This window comes from Colossoma macropomum, unplaced genomic scaffold (genome assembly GCF_904425465.1).
Source record: "Colossoma macropomum unplaced genomic scaffold, Colossoma_macropomum, whole genome shotgun sequence".
NCBI classification, from domain to species: domain Eukaryota; kingdom Metazoa; phylum Chordata; class Actinopteri; order Characiformes; family Serrasalmidae; genus Colossoma; species Colossoma macropomum.
The window spans coordinates 13,339,650-13,353,363 of NW_023494803.1; the positions used below are offsets into that span (position 1 = coordinate 13,339,650).

The 13,714-nt window shown below is 37.9% G+C and overlaps 1 protein-coding gene across 1 annotated transcript; it reads right to left on the reverse strand.

Annotated features, from left to right (window-relative positions):
* Positions 1-1,416: 1,416 nt before the first annotated feature.
* On the reverse strand, positions 1,417-13,498 carry LOC118824210. Its single transcript, XM_036594219.1, has 6 exons — positions 13,456-13,498; positions 5,830-5,892; positions 2,890-3,216; positions 2,436-2,759; positions 1,741-2,040; positions 1,417-1,653 (listed from the first exon to the last, which is right to left on the reverse strand). Exons 2-6 carry the CDS (start codon positions 5,876-5,878, stop codon positions 1,442-1,444), a joined length of 1,212 nt encoding a protein of 403 aa, XP_036450112.1. The 5' UTR covers positions 5,879-5,892; positions 13,456-13,498; the 3' UTR covers positions 1,417-1,441.
* Positions 13,499-13,714: the final 216 nt, after the last annotated feature.

Sequence of the window (13,714 nt, forward strand, 5' to 3'; positions counted from 1 at the left end):
TAATTTCACCGCATTGATAACTGTACACTAATTCATGTTATATTGCTCTGTAATGATTTTACACAGTTTATACATGTTTATGTATCAGCATCAACAGATTTATACATAAAATATATGAGATAAATATGAGATAAATATATCAAATATCTGCATCAGCCCAGTTTCCCTTTCAGTGTATCTGCAGATGTTGAATTTTCAGCTCCTCTTTTGTGATTCAACAGGAAAAATATATTTAACACATAAATATACAAACTGTTAATGAGACCTTATACAATATAACAAATATAACAGTAACAGACAGTGACAGCAGACACGAGTGAGATACCGCAAATGTTCTTGTTCTTCTGGAGGTTCAGAAACAGTTTAAAATGCACCTTCTCTACATCATCCCACATTAGATTCAGCTGCCTGCAGTCTCAGTTACTCTGAGGCTGCTTCTGAGTACAGTAATTATCATTATGTATCTCATAATATGTGTGCAGAACATGACGACACACTTTAACTCCTAAATGTCCAGGCCCGCCAGCAGGCCTTAAGTTTTATTATACATGTCTATAATCTAAGAATAGCCCAGCCAGTTTGTTGCAGGCCCTGCAGTTACTGAATAATAAGCCTTTTAAGATCTTAAACTAGCAACAAATATTAAAGCTCTAAACCTGAGCAGTTTCATAGTTTTACACTGAACATGTAAACAGTCTTGTTACTGTTTGTTCTGTGTGACGTCAAACCCAAGTGTCCAAAATCGGATCAGAGTAACTGATTCATTTACTCAAACGAATGAAAAGATTCCAAATGAGCAGCATTAATAACACAGCAACAATAATGTCCTCACAGAGGAAATAAACAATTCACATCAGTATTAAAAATGTACAGTAAAATATGTGCAACGTTTAACTCACAAAACTGAACTTCATAAAGCTGTAATTGTGACAGCTGCAGATCTGGAAATGAATATAAAAACTTTTTTTATACATGTTTTCCTTCCTTTCTTTCTACTTTTTTTTTGTTTTATGCACACATATTAAATCAGATCCAGTTAGAGCCAGAACAGCTTTAAAGTGAGCACAAATACTGAAATATTGAAATTGTGTAGGTAAGAACAGCAGTGAATCATCACTCCTTTGAGGAAGAAGCAAATGAGTGAAGATCCAACTCACAACCACCTGAAAGCACAAACTAAGCACACAGAGAAAGGAAATGAAACTGAAATAAACGACTGTACACTGACCAGATCTCATGACGATATGCCACTTATTTAAAATAAAGGAGGAGATCAGGATCTATATATGAGTCTATATGCCTGAGCTGTTCAGTCTGAGTTTTACAAGCAGAAGTTTTTAAGGCTCGTAGAACAAGCGAAATACAGAAATCTGGAGTAAAATATCGTTTGGTAAGGTCATTTTGGGCGGGGGGGGTGGGGGGGGGGCGTGTCATGACCTAATTATGACAGAATCTCAGTGGAATCAGAATGTTCACTGCTGGTGGCATTAGTGTGGTTCAAGTGCTGGGATTCAACGTCCTGTTCCTCAGTGAGACGCCTTTGTCTCCACCGCATCTGTGCGATTATGGTGAGCATGGAACCCAGCAGTAACAGTGAAAGGGGTGCTATTTTAATTAGGACCAATAGTGAGTCTGCTTGTTTCACAGTGTTACCTGGAGATGAGAGGAATCAGAGAGTTAGATGTGCTGAATGAAGATGTTCTGCTGGGTGTGTAAAAGGCTATAAGTGAACTGATGTACCTGTAGATGGAGGGAACACCTGTACGAAGAGAACACTGATAGTGCGCTGTGTTTCTCTCTCCATCACTGAGAACGTTCCAGAATCCTCCATGGAGAGCTTCCTCAGCTCCAGGGAGTGCTGCTGTAGATCTGTACGGTGTGAATAAGCTGCTCCACACTCCATCTGCTCTTTCTCCACCTCACACACTCGCACAGAACCATTCCCTCCATCAGGCAGGAAGCTCACAATTACTGGAGATTCAGTGTGGAAGGGGAGGAGCACCGAGGAACCAAACCCCACCTCCAACCGAGTCATGTGATCTAACAAACAGACAAACAGAGCACTGATGTTATCAGAGAAAGACAGTATAAACTAAAGAGGTCTGTGCTCTTACAGTAATATTTGGTTGATGACACTGTATGACACACTATTATAACCTATAAAGCAAAATATACTATCATAATATTTCAATTAATTTTCATAATGCACAGTATGCATCAGCATACTGCCATGACTGTTGGCAAGCGAGCGTATCACAATAATGATAACATGCCATCATTTCTTTTTCTGTTATGTATGTAGTGAATCTTTTATTAAACTCACTCAACACATGTGCTCAGAAATAAAGCTGGTTTCCCACACATACTTTGGCTGATTTTCAAGTTGTACCAATGGAGCAGCTCCCTTATCTCTGTGATAAGGTGAACATGTTTACCTGTAACAGTGAGATTAATCTGTGCAGCCAGTCTGACGGCTTCGTCCTTCACAAAGAAGCACAGGTAAAGTCCCTGGTCTTCATGGCGAGTGTTCTTCAGCTCCAGAGAGATGTTATCCTGCAGGATTCTCTCTTTAGGCAGCAACACTCTGTCTGCAAACGGAGGATCCACATGTAGAGAACCCTGGACCCACACTAGAACCGTCCAGCCTCTCTTCCATTGAACAAATTCAGCTTCTGAATCCATCCAGTCCACACGACCAAAACACGGCAGAACCACCTCATCACCAGCTCTAACAAACACAGCACTAGGAGAAAGAGGAGCTAGAGAGAGAGAAAGAGAGAGAGAGAGAGAGAGAGAGAGAGAGTCTATTTACAGTGCAGGTTGTCTTCAGACTGTACAGACACTCTGAGCTGCTGTGTGTTAAATATTCTCAGTGTGTTTATTCAGTACCTTCCACTGAGAGCTGAAGCTCTGTGAGTTTGAGCTCCTGCTCCTCTCTGAACATCACACATCGATACACTCCGCTGTCTCCATGCTGTGTGTGTGTGATGGTCAGGGAGAAATCTCCATGGCCTGCGCCCCCTGCTGGTAGTTCGGTCCTGTTCCTGTAGCTGATGCTGTAGATGATCTGGTCTCGGTTCAGTCTGATGACCACATGTTCACCCAGCAGCCAGCGCACATCCAGCCGCTTCACAGGTGAGTCTTCATGGAGTTTACAGGGGAGGGTGATGGAGCCCCCCAGATTAACAATCTTAACCACGACTGCAGACAGCGCCCCTAGTGGCAGGGTAGAGGAACATATCAGTAGGAGTGTTAGTGTGAAGTACTACATCTATCACAGTGCATCTAAACTCAGCCCTGATGGTCCACACTTGTCCAGCTCTGTAGCAGCTGTTGAGTATTCTTAATGCAGGTGTGTATAACTGGAGGACTTTAGATCAGTACAGTTTGGTGATTTCACACATATTAAAGTTGGTAATCCTAAGTGAACCAGGCGCAGGGTGAGGTCATTAAGCAGTCAGAACAGGAGCACTGCTAAACGCTACGTTAGTCTTGTAGGGCCAGATGTGAACATCTGGAACGGGGTCAAATTGTGGCAGAGGTCTTTGGTAGGTCCCCTGGTGAACTATGAGGTGAAATTCATATTTCATTCAAACAAATAACACGGCTAACTCATTTTTCCCATGGCACTGAATATATAAATGTTAAGTTACCCCTAAAGTAAAGTTTGAACAGAGCAGAAATAAAACTAAAGCTCCTGCTTCAATAATAAAGAGTCTGTCTTTCTGTCACTGGACTTCAGTCACTCAGATTTGAGTCTTTATCTTCTACACCCTCCTCAGTGCAGCAACAGTGAGCCATATCCACTGGTGGTTTAGCCTTCGCGCTAAGTTAACATTAGCCTTTGGTGCTAACAAGAGTATAAACTAAAAGTAGCTTAAGCTAACAGGTTTATCTGCTTAGATTAGAGTGTTTATCCTCTAAACTGGAGCTTCAGTGAGACGAACTGAACCTGTGCTGTGGTGAAACTGGATTGGTATCTGCAGCGGAGGTTTATGCTGCTTCCCACGGCTCTCGTTGGAGCTTCGGACTCAGGCGCTGACCTCTTATGGCACATCCTCTCATTAGCATGTTGCGGTATTTTGGACCATGATAGATTGAAGCTCATTCATAACATACAAACCAAAGCTGCTTCGTAGTGCCCACGACTCACTTTTTTAGGATGTACTGAGAAAGTCTGTGTTTTCTATGGAAAAACTACACTAGTAACACATTTGAAGTGTCAGTCTGTCCATAATAAGCCATCCAAGCGGAATTAACCATTAAAACCCCACATTTTTAAGTGCAGGCGTCTTTAAAGGAACGAGGTGTAGAGGTGTTCCCTTGTTAGCAGAGAATTTCAACACAATTCAGCAAAACACTTCCTGTTACAAGACCAGATCTGGCCTGAGTCTGAAAGGACTGAACACTGAAAGGACCTTACCAAAATGCCCCACACAGACCAGCTGGCTCTGTTCAGCGGCCTGGGCAGTTTTAGACTGCAGTTTAAGTAGTTGGTATATAAATATGTTCATTTTAGACTTCATGTAACTTAGCTTGCATGCATGATTAGCAACATTAGCATTTTTTACTACTTAACGTAACATAACGTAACAATTAACATATATCAAAACATATCTGGTTTAGAACATGTTTGTTTACCAAAATGATTTTCCAAATTGGTGGTCATTTTCAGTGGTGGACAGTAACTAAGTAAATGTAATTCATTACTGTACTCAAGTAGTTTTGTGTATTTGTACTTTACTGAAGTATTTCCATTTTTGGCAACTATTTACTTTCACTCCACTACATTTCAAAGTCAAATATCTTACTTTTTACTCCACTACATTATGCGAAATCTGTCGTTTCTTTTGGCTTATGTGTGTATAAAAATGTAACATCAAAATGAAAGAAGCGTGAAGCAAGAACACAAATCAGGGCACAGCGCGCACTTTGTTTTGAGTTTGTTTTGACCTCTTGGACATACCGACCCAGTGAAACGGTTCAATGTCAGTGCAGCAGTGTAAAATTCTGGTTAGTCCAACATAAATGATGGACTAACCTAAATTTGTGTAAATAGACCACAATATAGAAATATGTACACATATGCAGTTGTGACGGGTGTCTTTTTTCTGAATTTATACAAACACTATTTCATTTTATAGTAAATTTGTTTTTGCTAGTTTATGTTTATGAACAGAGACCTACAGATGCAATATAGTAAAGGAAAACTCATTTGTGAACCTGTGTTTAAAGTTTTTATTAAACTTAAACTTTAACTAAGTTGTAAATGAATCTTAAACTGAAACTTTGCTTGTTTGCAAAAAGTTATTTCATAGCTACTTGGTTCTACCTAAAGGAAATTGTTTGCCTTCAGTGTTTTGTTCTTATGATAATTTTAATAGACATCAGAGTCAGACTAATTATTGACATTCTATTAAAAGATGGAAGTTTACCAAGAGTGACACTAGAGTGTTTTCACCTAAAATGAGTTAATGAAGCAAGAGTCTTATTACAAAAACATTAAAGTCATAATTAATCTTTCAGTACTTAAGTACATTTGAAGGCAAATACTGTACTTTTACTCAAGTAGAGGTCTAAAGGGAGGAACTTCTACTTTTACTGGAGTGATATTTTACCTTGGGTATCTCTACTATTACTCAAGTACATGATTTGTATACTTCGTCCACCACTGGTCACTTTCCATGTACAATAAACAAATTTAACGTTAAACCTGGATTTACTATTTATGTAACATACAGGTGAAATGATTATTAGCTTCAGTTAGCAACATCATATATAAATCACAAACTGAATACAGCCTAATTATTTTAAAACAGAATTTCTTACCTGACAGTGCATACAGTACGCTAACCCAGCATAGTTGAACAGTCACCATGATGAAAAACGTACCTTTGGCAAATAACAGATTTAATTCACATTAGCATGTGCAGTACAAGACAAACATGAGAGTTTAAAGTCAGACAAGGTGTCCTACAGTATGGATCAGATTATAAAACTGTGCAAGACAAAAGTTCATTAGAAGACACTCAAAGGAGCTGATTCAGTAACAGACTGAAACACATATGCTGTAATCAGACTGTATAATGAGTCACTCTACAGCAGGGGCTGTACGGACCCCAAGCTCATGATTAACTTGCCCTATACTCTACAGAATTTCACTTTCTCTGTAAACACATCTGCCCACTCAGTTATACACAGGAATTATGCTGCATTACCACAGCTGCACTATACCTCATGAACTTACTCTTGCACTACTTACTAATTTATAAGTCAAGTGCTCTTTATTATGTCCTGCAATGTTCGTATATAGTTGAGCTCTTGATCCCCCTTACACCCTTTTAGTGGATACATGTTAGTGTTGTTCAAGTGTTTTGAAGTTCCTGCTGCTGTAACAATGCAATTCTCTTTGGGACCAACAAAGATTTGTCTATCTGTCTATGAGAAAATCTGAACCAACCAGAAAAACAACCGCTTTATGTGCTAAAGTAAGTAGTGGAAACCTCCACTACTATCAGGGCCTGAGAGAAGAATGGGAATCATATCAGCGGCCAGCCACTTAGAGACGTTTAAAGTTTACAGGATTTATTTATTCGCTGACATAGCTTGAGTTTCTATTTTCCTATTAGATATTCAGCAGATAAAGAGCGAGGCTCTGTGCTAACATTCCTTCAGACAACAAACAACACAGCAATACAGAGCAAAAAGATGATTTTACTCAGGGAATTTACTGAAACACATCAAATGATATTTATTATATAAACTTGAGCTAAAGGAGCGTATTTTGAGCAGCTTTGCATAGACAGAGAGGATTCATGATCCTAAAAATAACCATAAAAATATGACCTCTGGTGTAGCTTAGCCACTGGTAACAGAACACAGTTAGATCATGTCTGATAATAACTCAGTGCTGTGTAAATATGTTCCACTTGCAACGTAACTAACGTGATATCTCAGAGATCAGAGCAAATTCACTGAATATTTAGTGAGTCTCTGTATAAACAGCAGGTTTACATAATGATCTCTGACTCTGTAATAGGCTACAAGCCATTACTACTGACCACAAGAGTGTTTATAAATATAATTATCATTATACAAATAAAACATGTACAATTCTACAAGTATACAACCACTGTCAGAGCAATACATCATTAGACAGCAGCAAACCAGAATATGAAAACAGTATATTCAAACACTGAGCAAGCTAAGATATCAAAATAAGTAAAGATATAATCTAACAGTGTTTATACACTGTAACACACACACACACACACACACACGTGTACCGAAGGAAACCCCAGTTAATTATTTGTAAGTTTCTCTTCATAAAGCTGGTCATAGTAATTTATAGTAATTCAAAAATCTATTACTTTTCTTAGTTATTACAAGGTGCAAGGTTTGCAGCAGTGATTTAAATTTTGTTAAAAAAGAGGCGCAGGGCTGACTGAGAATTTAAAAACTTCTGTTTGTGAATAAAGACTTGAGCCTGTAGAATGAAGAAGTTAACATTGCACTCTAGGCTTTATAAGGACTTACACTGTTTAACACGAAGTCATGTGTAGCCATAAAGTGATCATAAGAAAGCACATTTCTAGATTTGTCAAATACAGAAAGAATACTATTAATATTTCTTTGAGACCGTTTGGAAAAGAACATTTATTCCTAATAGTTATTCCGTAAAAAATAGAAAGGGTTCTATGCAGGAAATAACTGTGGACGAAGCAGTGTTTCCAGGCAAGCAGAGCTCACTGATGAAACTTGGAAAGAGAAACTGGGAGCTTATTTGGCATATAGTTACATTTCAAAAGAAAAGATATGCCTCTGATCTTGTTAAAAATATGACTGGGGATGAGAAACTACACTGAATTTGGGTTCATCATACACTTTCTAAGCCAATTAATTCGAAGGGTATTTATAATATCAACAAAATCTAATACTTCCACACTGCCTCCTGCTCTGATGTGTGATGTGTGAAGCTTGTGTCACTTATTTTTCCAGATAAAGTCCAGAAATATTTTATTGAGTTCATGAGCTGTTGAATCTTTAATAAAAATAGATATTGAAGGACATACAAAGTGAGACAGCCCCTAAGCCTTGGATAATAAAACTATATAACCATAAGAGGATAAATCTCTGTGAAGCCAGAGGTTAAAAGTATGTTTAGTATATTTTGTCTTGGTACTTAACAGTGTTTTTAAGTGCAATATCTCACATCACGGTATCTATACAGTCACAAAGAGATATTGTCTCACATTTGGCCTTGTTTAGTTTTAAACCCAAAGCTAGAGAAAAATACTCAACCAAAAAAGGTACTGTCAGCTGCCAACTGAGAGATTTTAATTTATGGCCAAAAATTGAGATTCCTTTTCATGTACTATACTTAATGGTAATAATTCTGTGACTAAAATTTATAAATAGGGTGAAGTTGTCAAATAACAATCATAGAACTATTGATCCCTTTACACAACATACCAATAATATCAATAAATCTATCACCAAATCCAAATAATTGGAGAAACCTTGTTCAATTGTGTAAAAAGGCTTTACAGAATTCCAAAAAAGAATAACAGCTTTAGAGTGAACTGAATTTGCATAATCTAATCTACGATCCAATATCAGTCTCATGTTGTCGCTAATATGCCGACCCTTTACAGAACCAGACTGTGTTTCTGAAACAAACTGTGGTTAGAGTTTTGTAATCTATAGTTAAAAGTGTAACAGGCCACCAATTATCTAATAATAAAGTATCCTCATCAGGTTTAGGAATAAGTGACATAATTCCCTGTTTCACAGTCGTTGTCATCTCTCTCTCTGATCGATGCATTCTTAATACATATTAAACAGAAGATATTTAATAACTTCCCAGAAATGTATATAAAATTCCACAGACAGACAATCTATACCTGGCGATTTCCCTTTATTCACTGAAAACACTGCCAACTTCATTTCAACAGTCAAGCTAGAGTCACAAAGGACTCTAGATTGACTGTTTTCCTCAATAACTGGAATGTGATGGTAAATTAACAAACCGCTCACAGCTTTTCTCATCAAAACTAGAGGCATAAAGATTGCCATAAAATGAAGTAACATGATTAGATATTAATTTAGAATCTGTACACTGAACACCATCAATATTAAGTGCAGTCTGAGATTTCCTTTACCGTCTATTTTTGAAAGCAAAAAAATAGTGTTTTTTCCTCTCTTCCAGCCATTTGGCTCCAGATCTTATAAACACACTCTTTGCCAGATCAAAATAAATTTAATTTACCTGCAGATTTCTTTCTTTATTCCAATTCCTCTTTATCAGAAATTAGATTTTTATTCAATAAAACATTGATCCTAGTAGAAAATTCTGATTCTGATTTAATTATCGAGACTTTTAACTCCTTTCTTCTCCGAAGAGGGAGGGGCATTTGAAAATGGGAAAATTTCCAATTTTCTTTGTGGCTTCCTTTTGTAGTATCAGAGATTTCTTTGACCAAATATTTCACACTTTTATCAAAACAATCATCCTCCAAGAGAGTGTCACTAAACTCCCAATAACCTCTCATCCTACAAATCTCCACTGAGTTTTGTGATCTGATAAAGGAGCAAATGAGTGAGACACACTATTATATGAGGAGGAAATGAATCAGATAAATTCACATTAGACCAGAAAATATCTAACATATTTGGACTGCAAGAACATGGACAGAAATGGTTTGACCAAAACACCTCCTGGACACAATCACCGCTAAACGTCTGTTGCTTAGATGTATGAAATTGTGGGAGACGGAACAGAAAAACAAGTTTTCCCCACTTTGTTGTTAACCCAGACGTCACCGGCTAGCAGCTCCTTCTCTGCCCTGCCAGCAGCCAAACCAGTTCGGACACAATTGTTTATAGCACTTTACTGTGACCTCCCAAACACTCAGTTATTGCACTTCGGTAAAGTTTCACAGTGAAATGAAAGAAGACAAGAGACTAAAACCACAGCATCTACTAAACTACACCCTCTTCTGATTAAATATGACAGAACAGGACACAACACAGTCGCTTATCACCGTTTTTGTTCCCACAATAGAGTCTGGCTGCAGGTCTGACTGCAGAACAGGAGGCAGCAGTTCCAGGACCGCAGTTTCAGGACTGCAATTCCAGGATCATATGTTTTCGCGACACTGCTTCCTAGCGAAGTGGATACAAGGACCGCATTTAACGCGTGGAAAAGATGGATGATGACAGTCGGAGTGTGAGCATAGAACGTGAATCAAGTTTTATATAATTAACGTTAAAACGTTCTGGTGTTTTGAATTAGGCAGCAAAGTTAACGTACATAGTACATAGTACGTACTACGTAGTTAACAAAGTTAACGAACTGTTAGCCTGCTTTTAACAAAGTTAACTACATAGTCAAGGCACTATACGCAGTTATCTGTTAGCTAGATTGCTTCAAAACGAACTGTTAGCCTGCTTTATTGGAACCGTAGCACCGTTTTGGCAAGCCTAACTAGCATTGTATCATATATTAATTATTACCGTAATGGTTATGATAATGAATTCTACCCAGCACATTAATTAGAACTCAAAAGACGATAAAAGAATGTCCGTATAATATATGTCTGTCCACTGCATTAAATCATCATAGCTGTTTGTCTTCAGTGTAAATACTCAATACTTACTGTTCTACCATTTAAGTTTAAATAATCTTACTAATTAAACTGTCCTGACTCTCTGTTTACCCCACTATACGTGGTGTTCATTCTTAATAGTCATTATATCAAAAGGTGTTTACAGACCTATGACCTACGACAAAGACATGCGGTTCTGTATTCTGTATTGGTATAACAGTATATTTAAAAAATATTGTTTAAAAATAATCCTTTTCCTTTGGTAGGCCATTATATATGGCCTAGCTGTGCTGAAGAATTTATCCTTGCAGGAGGCTGAGCAGGTCTTCCTCTGTGCTCCAGTTTATCAACACGGGTAAGAGTAGAGAATGTAATTGTTTTTACATAACGGCATAAAATATTGGCCAATTCTTTAAATTAAAAAGTAGTAACGTCAATTAATGTACCATGAAAGTTATTTCTGTTAAGTGAGCAGTGGTTATGTTGTCTTTTTACTATTTCAGTGAAGTGGAGGAATTTAACAGAGTGATAGATAAACAATTGAAGAAAGAAGGGAGACCATTCCATTGGTAGGCAGTGCATTAGGTAGAAAACATTAGGTTTTCTTGCATCTTTCTCACATCTCTGCGATGGTTGAGAAACCATCCCAGTTTTAAATGTCTCTTTTTAACCCATTTGCTTTTTGTGTGTGTGTGTGTGTTATTGAGGGGTATTATATCTTACGTGTTGAATGTTGTTGGTTGTTATTGTTGAGATATTAAATAAATATTATGGCACCAAAGCCTTTCTTGTGTCTCAAATATCTGGTTGAGATTTGGTGACTGTAAAAGCAGTATGTGCAATTGATTGTATCTTTATTTTTACATAATTACACAAAATGCAACTCTTAATAAACAAGTTTCATTATAAGACAAAGTAGTATCTGGATGGAACAAGCCTTTAAAACTGTAAGTTAGATAAAGTTGTAGTATTTGGATGGAATAAGCCTTTAAAACGATAAGTTAGATAAAGTTGTAGTATTTGGGTGGAATAAGCCTTTAAAACTATAAGTTAGATAAAGTTGTAGTACTTAGTTGGAACAAGCCTTTAAAACTATAGGTCAGATAAAGTTGTAGTATTTGGGTGGAACAAGCCTTTAAAACTATAAGTCAGATAAAGTTGTAGTATTTGGGTGGAATAAGCCTTTAAAACGATAAGTTAGATAAAGTTGTAGTATTTGGGTGGAACAAGCCTTTAAAACTGTAGTTATGTAGACAGGAAGGAGCAGGGGGCAGTGTCGCAAAAACATATGGTCCTGGAATTGCAGTCCTGAAACTGCGGTCCTGAAACTGCTGCCTCCTGTTCTGCAGGAATATAGTATAGTGCAGACATGCACTCTCAGCCTGACATGCACCGCCAGCCTATTGATGACGTCAGTGCACGCTCTGCCACAGCAGTGTTTCTGTCCGTTTTATGAGGAAAAACAGCGAACCACGTACTGCTGGGCAACACGACTTACACTGAATGTATATTAACTTTGTCATACTGATAATAAGATAATTAAATATGGAAACTTTCAAAATATAACCAACCACAATGATAAGACATGAATGTCGGGTTTATTCGCAGAAAAAACAAAAATGCTACCGCCCAAACTCATGAAAGCCATGCTGAAGACGATTAGAACAGGTTATCAAAAACTGTAATATTGATTAAAATAGAATATTTTTAAGGATTCTAGAAGGTTGTGACAACGTACAGTCAACGTAGTGCCGATTACTTTTGCTGTCTCGTCAGCGTTGTCACAGCTTCCTAGAAAGTTGTCAGACAACGTTGTCATAATTCTGAGGAATGACATTTCATCGTTGTGACAATGTAGAGAGCACCAAGCGGACAACGTTGTGGGCACCAAAACAGTACGTTGTGGCAAAGTAACTGTGTTTGCAGGGCCGTTAGGAATAAAACCTGGTGGTTTTGCTTCCTAGAGGGAATTGGCTTGATGGTTGCCGATAGAGGCCATTAGGAAACGATCAAATCTACCTGGAATCAGTCCCAAAACACCTGATTAAACGATCAGAATCCTTTACACTGTGATATCAAACCATCAGGAAAACACAGAATACCATTAGTAATACCATTACTGAAAACCACCAGAAACCAACAGACGCTTTTAATGGGTTCTGTGATTTTTGTTCAACAGGGGGGTGCATTAAATGTAATCATCTAGCTGTGTTATGGACGAAAAATGGATTAAGTGATGAAATCGCTAAGCAGCAGCAGCCAAAAGTTACCGCGCCGTTGGGCTGCTTCTGCCACTGTGGCAGAGTGCGCGTGTGCAAGTGACGTCACGGGCTGAGAGAGCAGCTGGCAGCTTTCTGTTTGCGTATCGAGTTGCAGTGCTGGGGCAGTCGCACAGAAACGTTCACGTGACTTTTTATTATGTATAGAAAAGTATATTGTTTGCAGCAAAACAATTAAATAAACAACCTTAGAAAAAGTAATACATATAATTTTCTGCCAGAAAATATTATTTTCTCTCTTTCTCTGTGGCCTTATGATTTCAGAAATTTAGTTTGGTGTATCACAAGGCTTCTTTTGATAAATATTGAAGTCATTTATTTGATTAAAAGCCATTTATCATACAGAGAGAGAAATTAATATTTTTTGCCTGAAAGATTGTTATAAATATAATACATTTTCATAAGATTATGTTTATTTAACTGTTTTGCTGTAAACAATATACTTTTCAATACATCATGCAAAGTCACATGAACGTTTCTGTGTGTGTTCAATTTGAGTGTAAGTGGTTCCGGATGACTGAACCACTACTTAAGAAGTGTGTAAAGTGTGATGAGCAGAACAGTCTCACCTTCAGTAGCTCCACTGTGGAGGATCCTCCTGTTGTGTGTTGGGTTGAGTTTAAAGCTGTTTCTCCAGAAGTTCAGATATAAAACAGTCCAAATAGCCGAAGTTCAGCCCACCACCTGTTACGCCGCCGACTACCAGCCAATCAACGATGGCTGAGGCAGAGCCGAAGATTCATGGCACTGACGTCAAAAAAAAAGACAGTAGTGGTGTATAAAAGGCTCGGAGACTTCCGGGAGCACATCACTTTCAGACTCACGTCC

What these genes read in the sequence shown, in the direction of transcription:
- LOC118824210 (XM_036594219.1), bottom strand. Translation starts at nt 5,878, where the DNA reads ATGGTGACTGTTCAACTATGCTGGGTTAGCGTACTGTATGCACTGTCA. An exon ending in CGTACTGTATGCACTGTCAG is followed by an intron (nt 3,217 to 5,829) that starts GTAAGAAATTCT and finishes CCCTGCCACTAG; the next exon opens with GGGCGCTGTCTGCAGTCGTG. An exon ending in GGTGTTCCCTCCATCTACAG is followed by an intron (nt 1,654 to 1,740) that starts GTACATCAGTTC and finishes TCTCATCTCCAG; the next exon opens with GTAACACTGTGAAACAAGCA.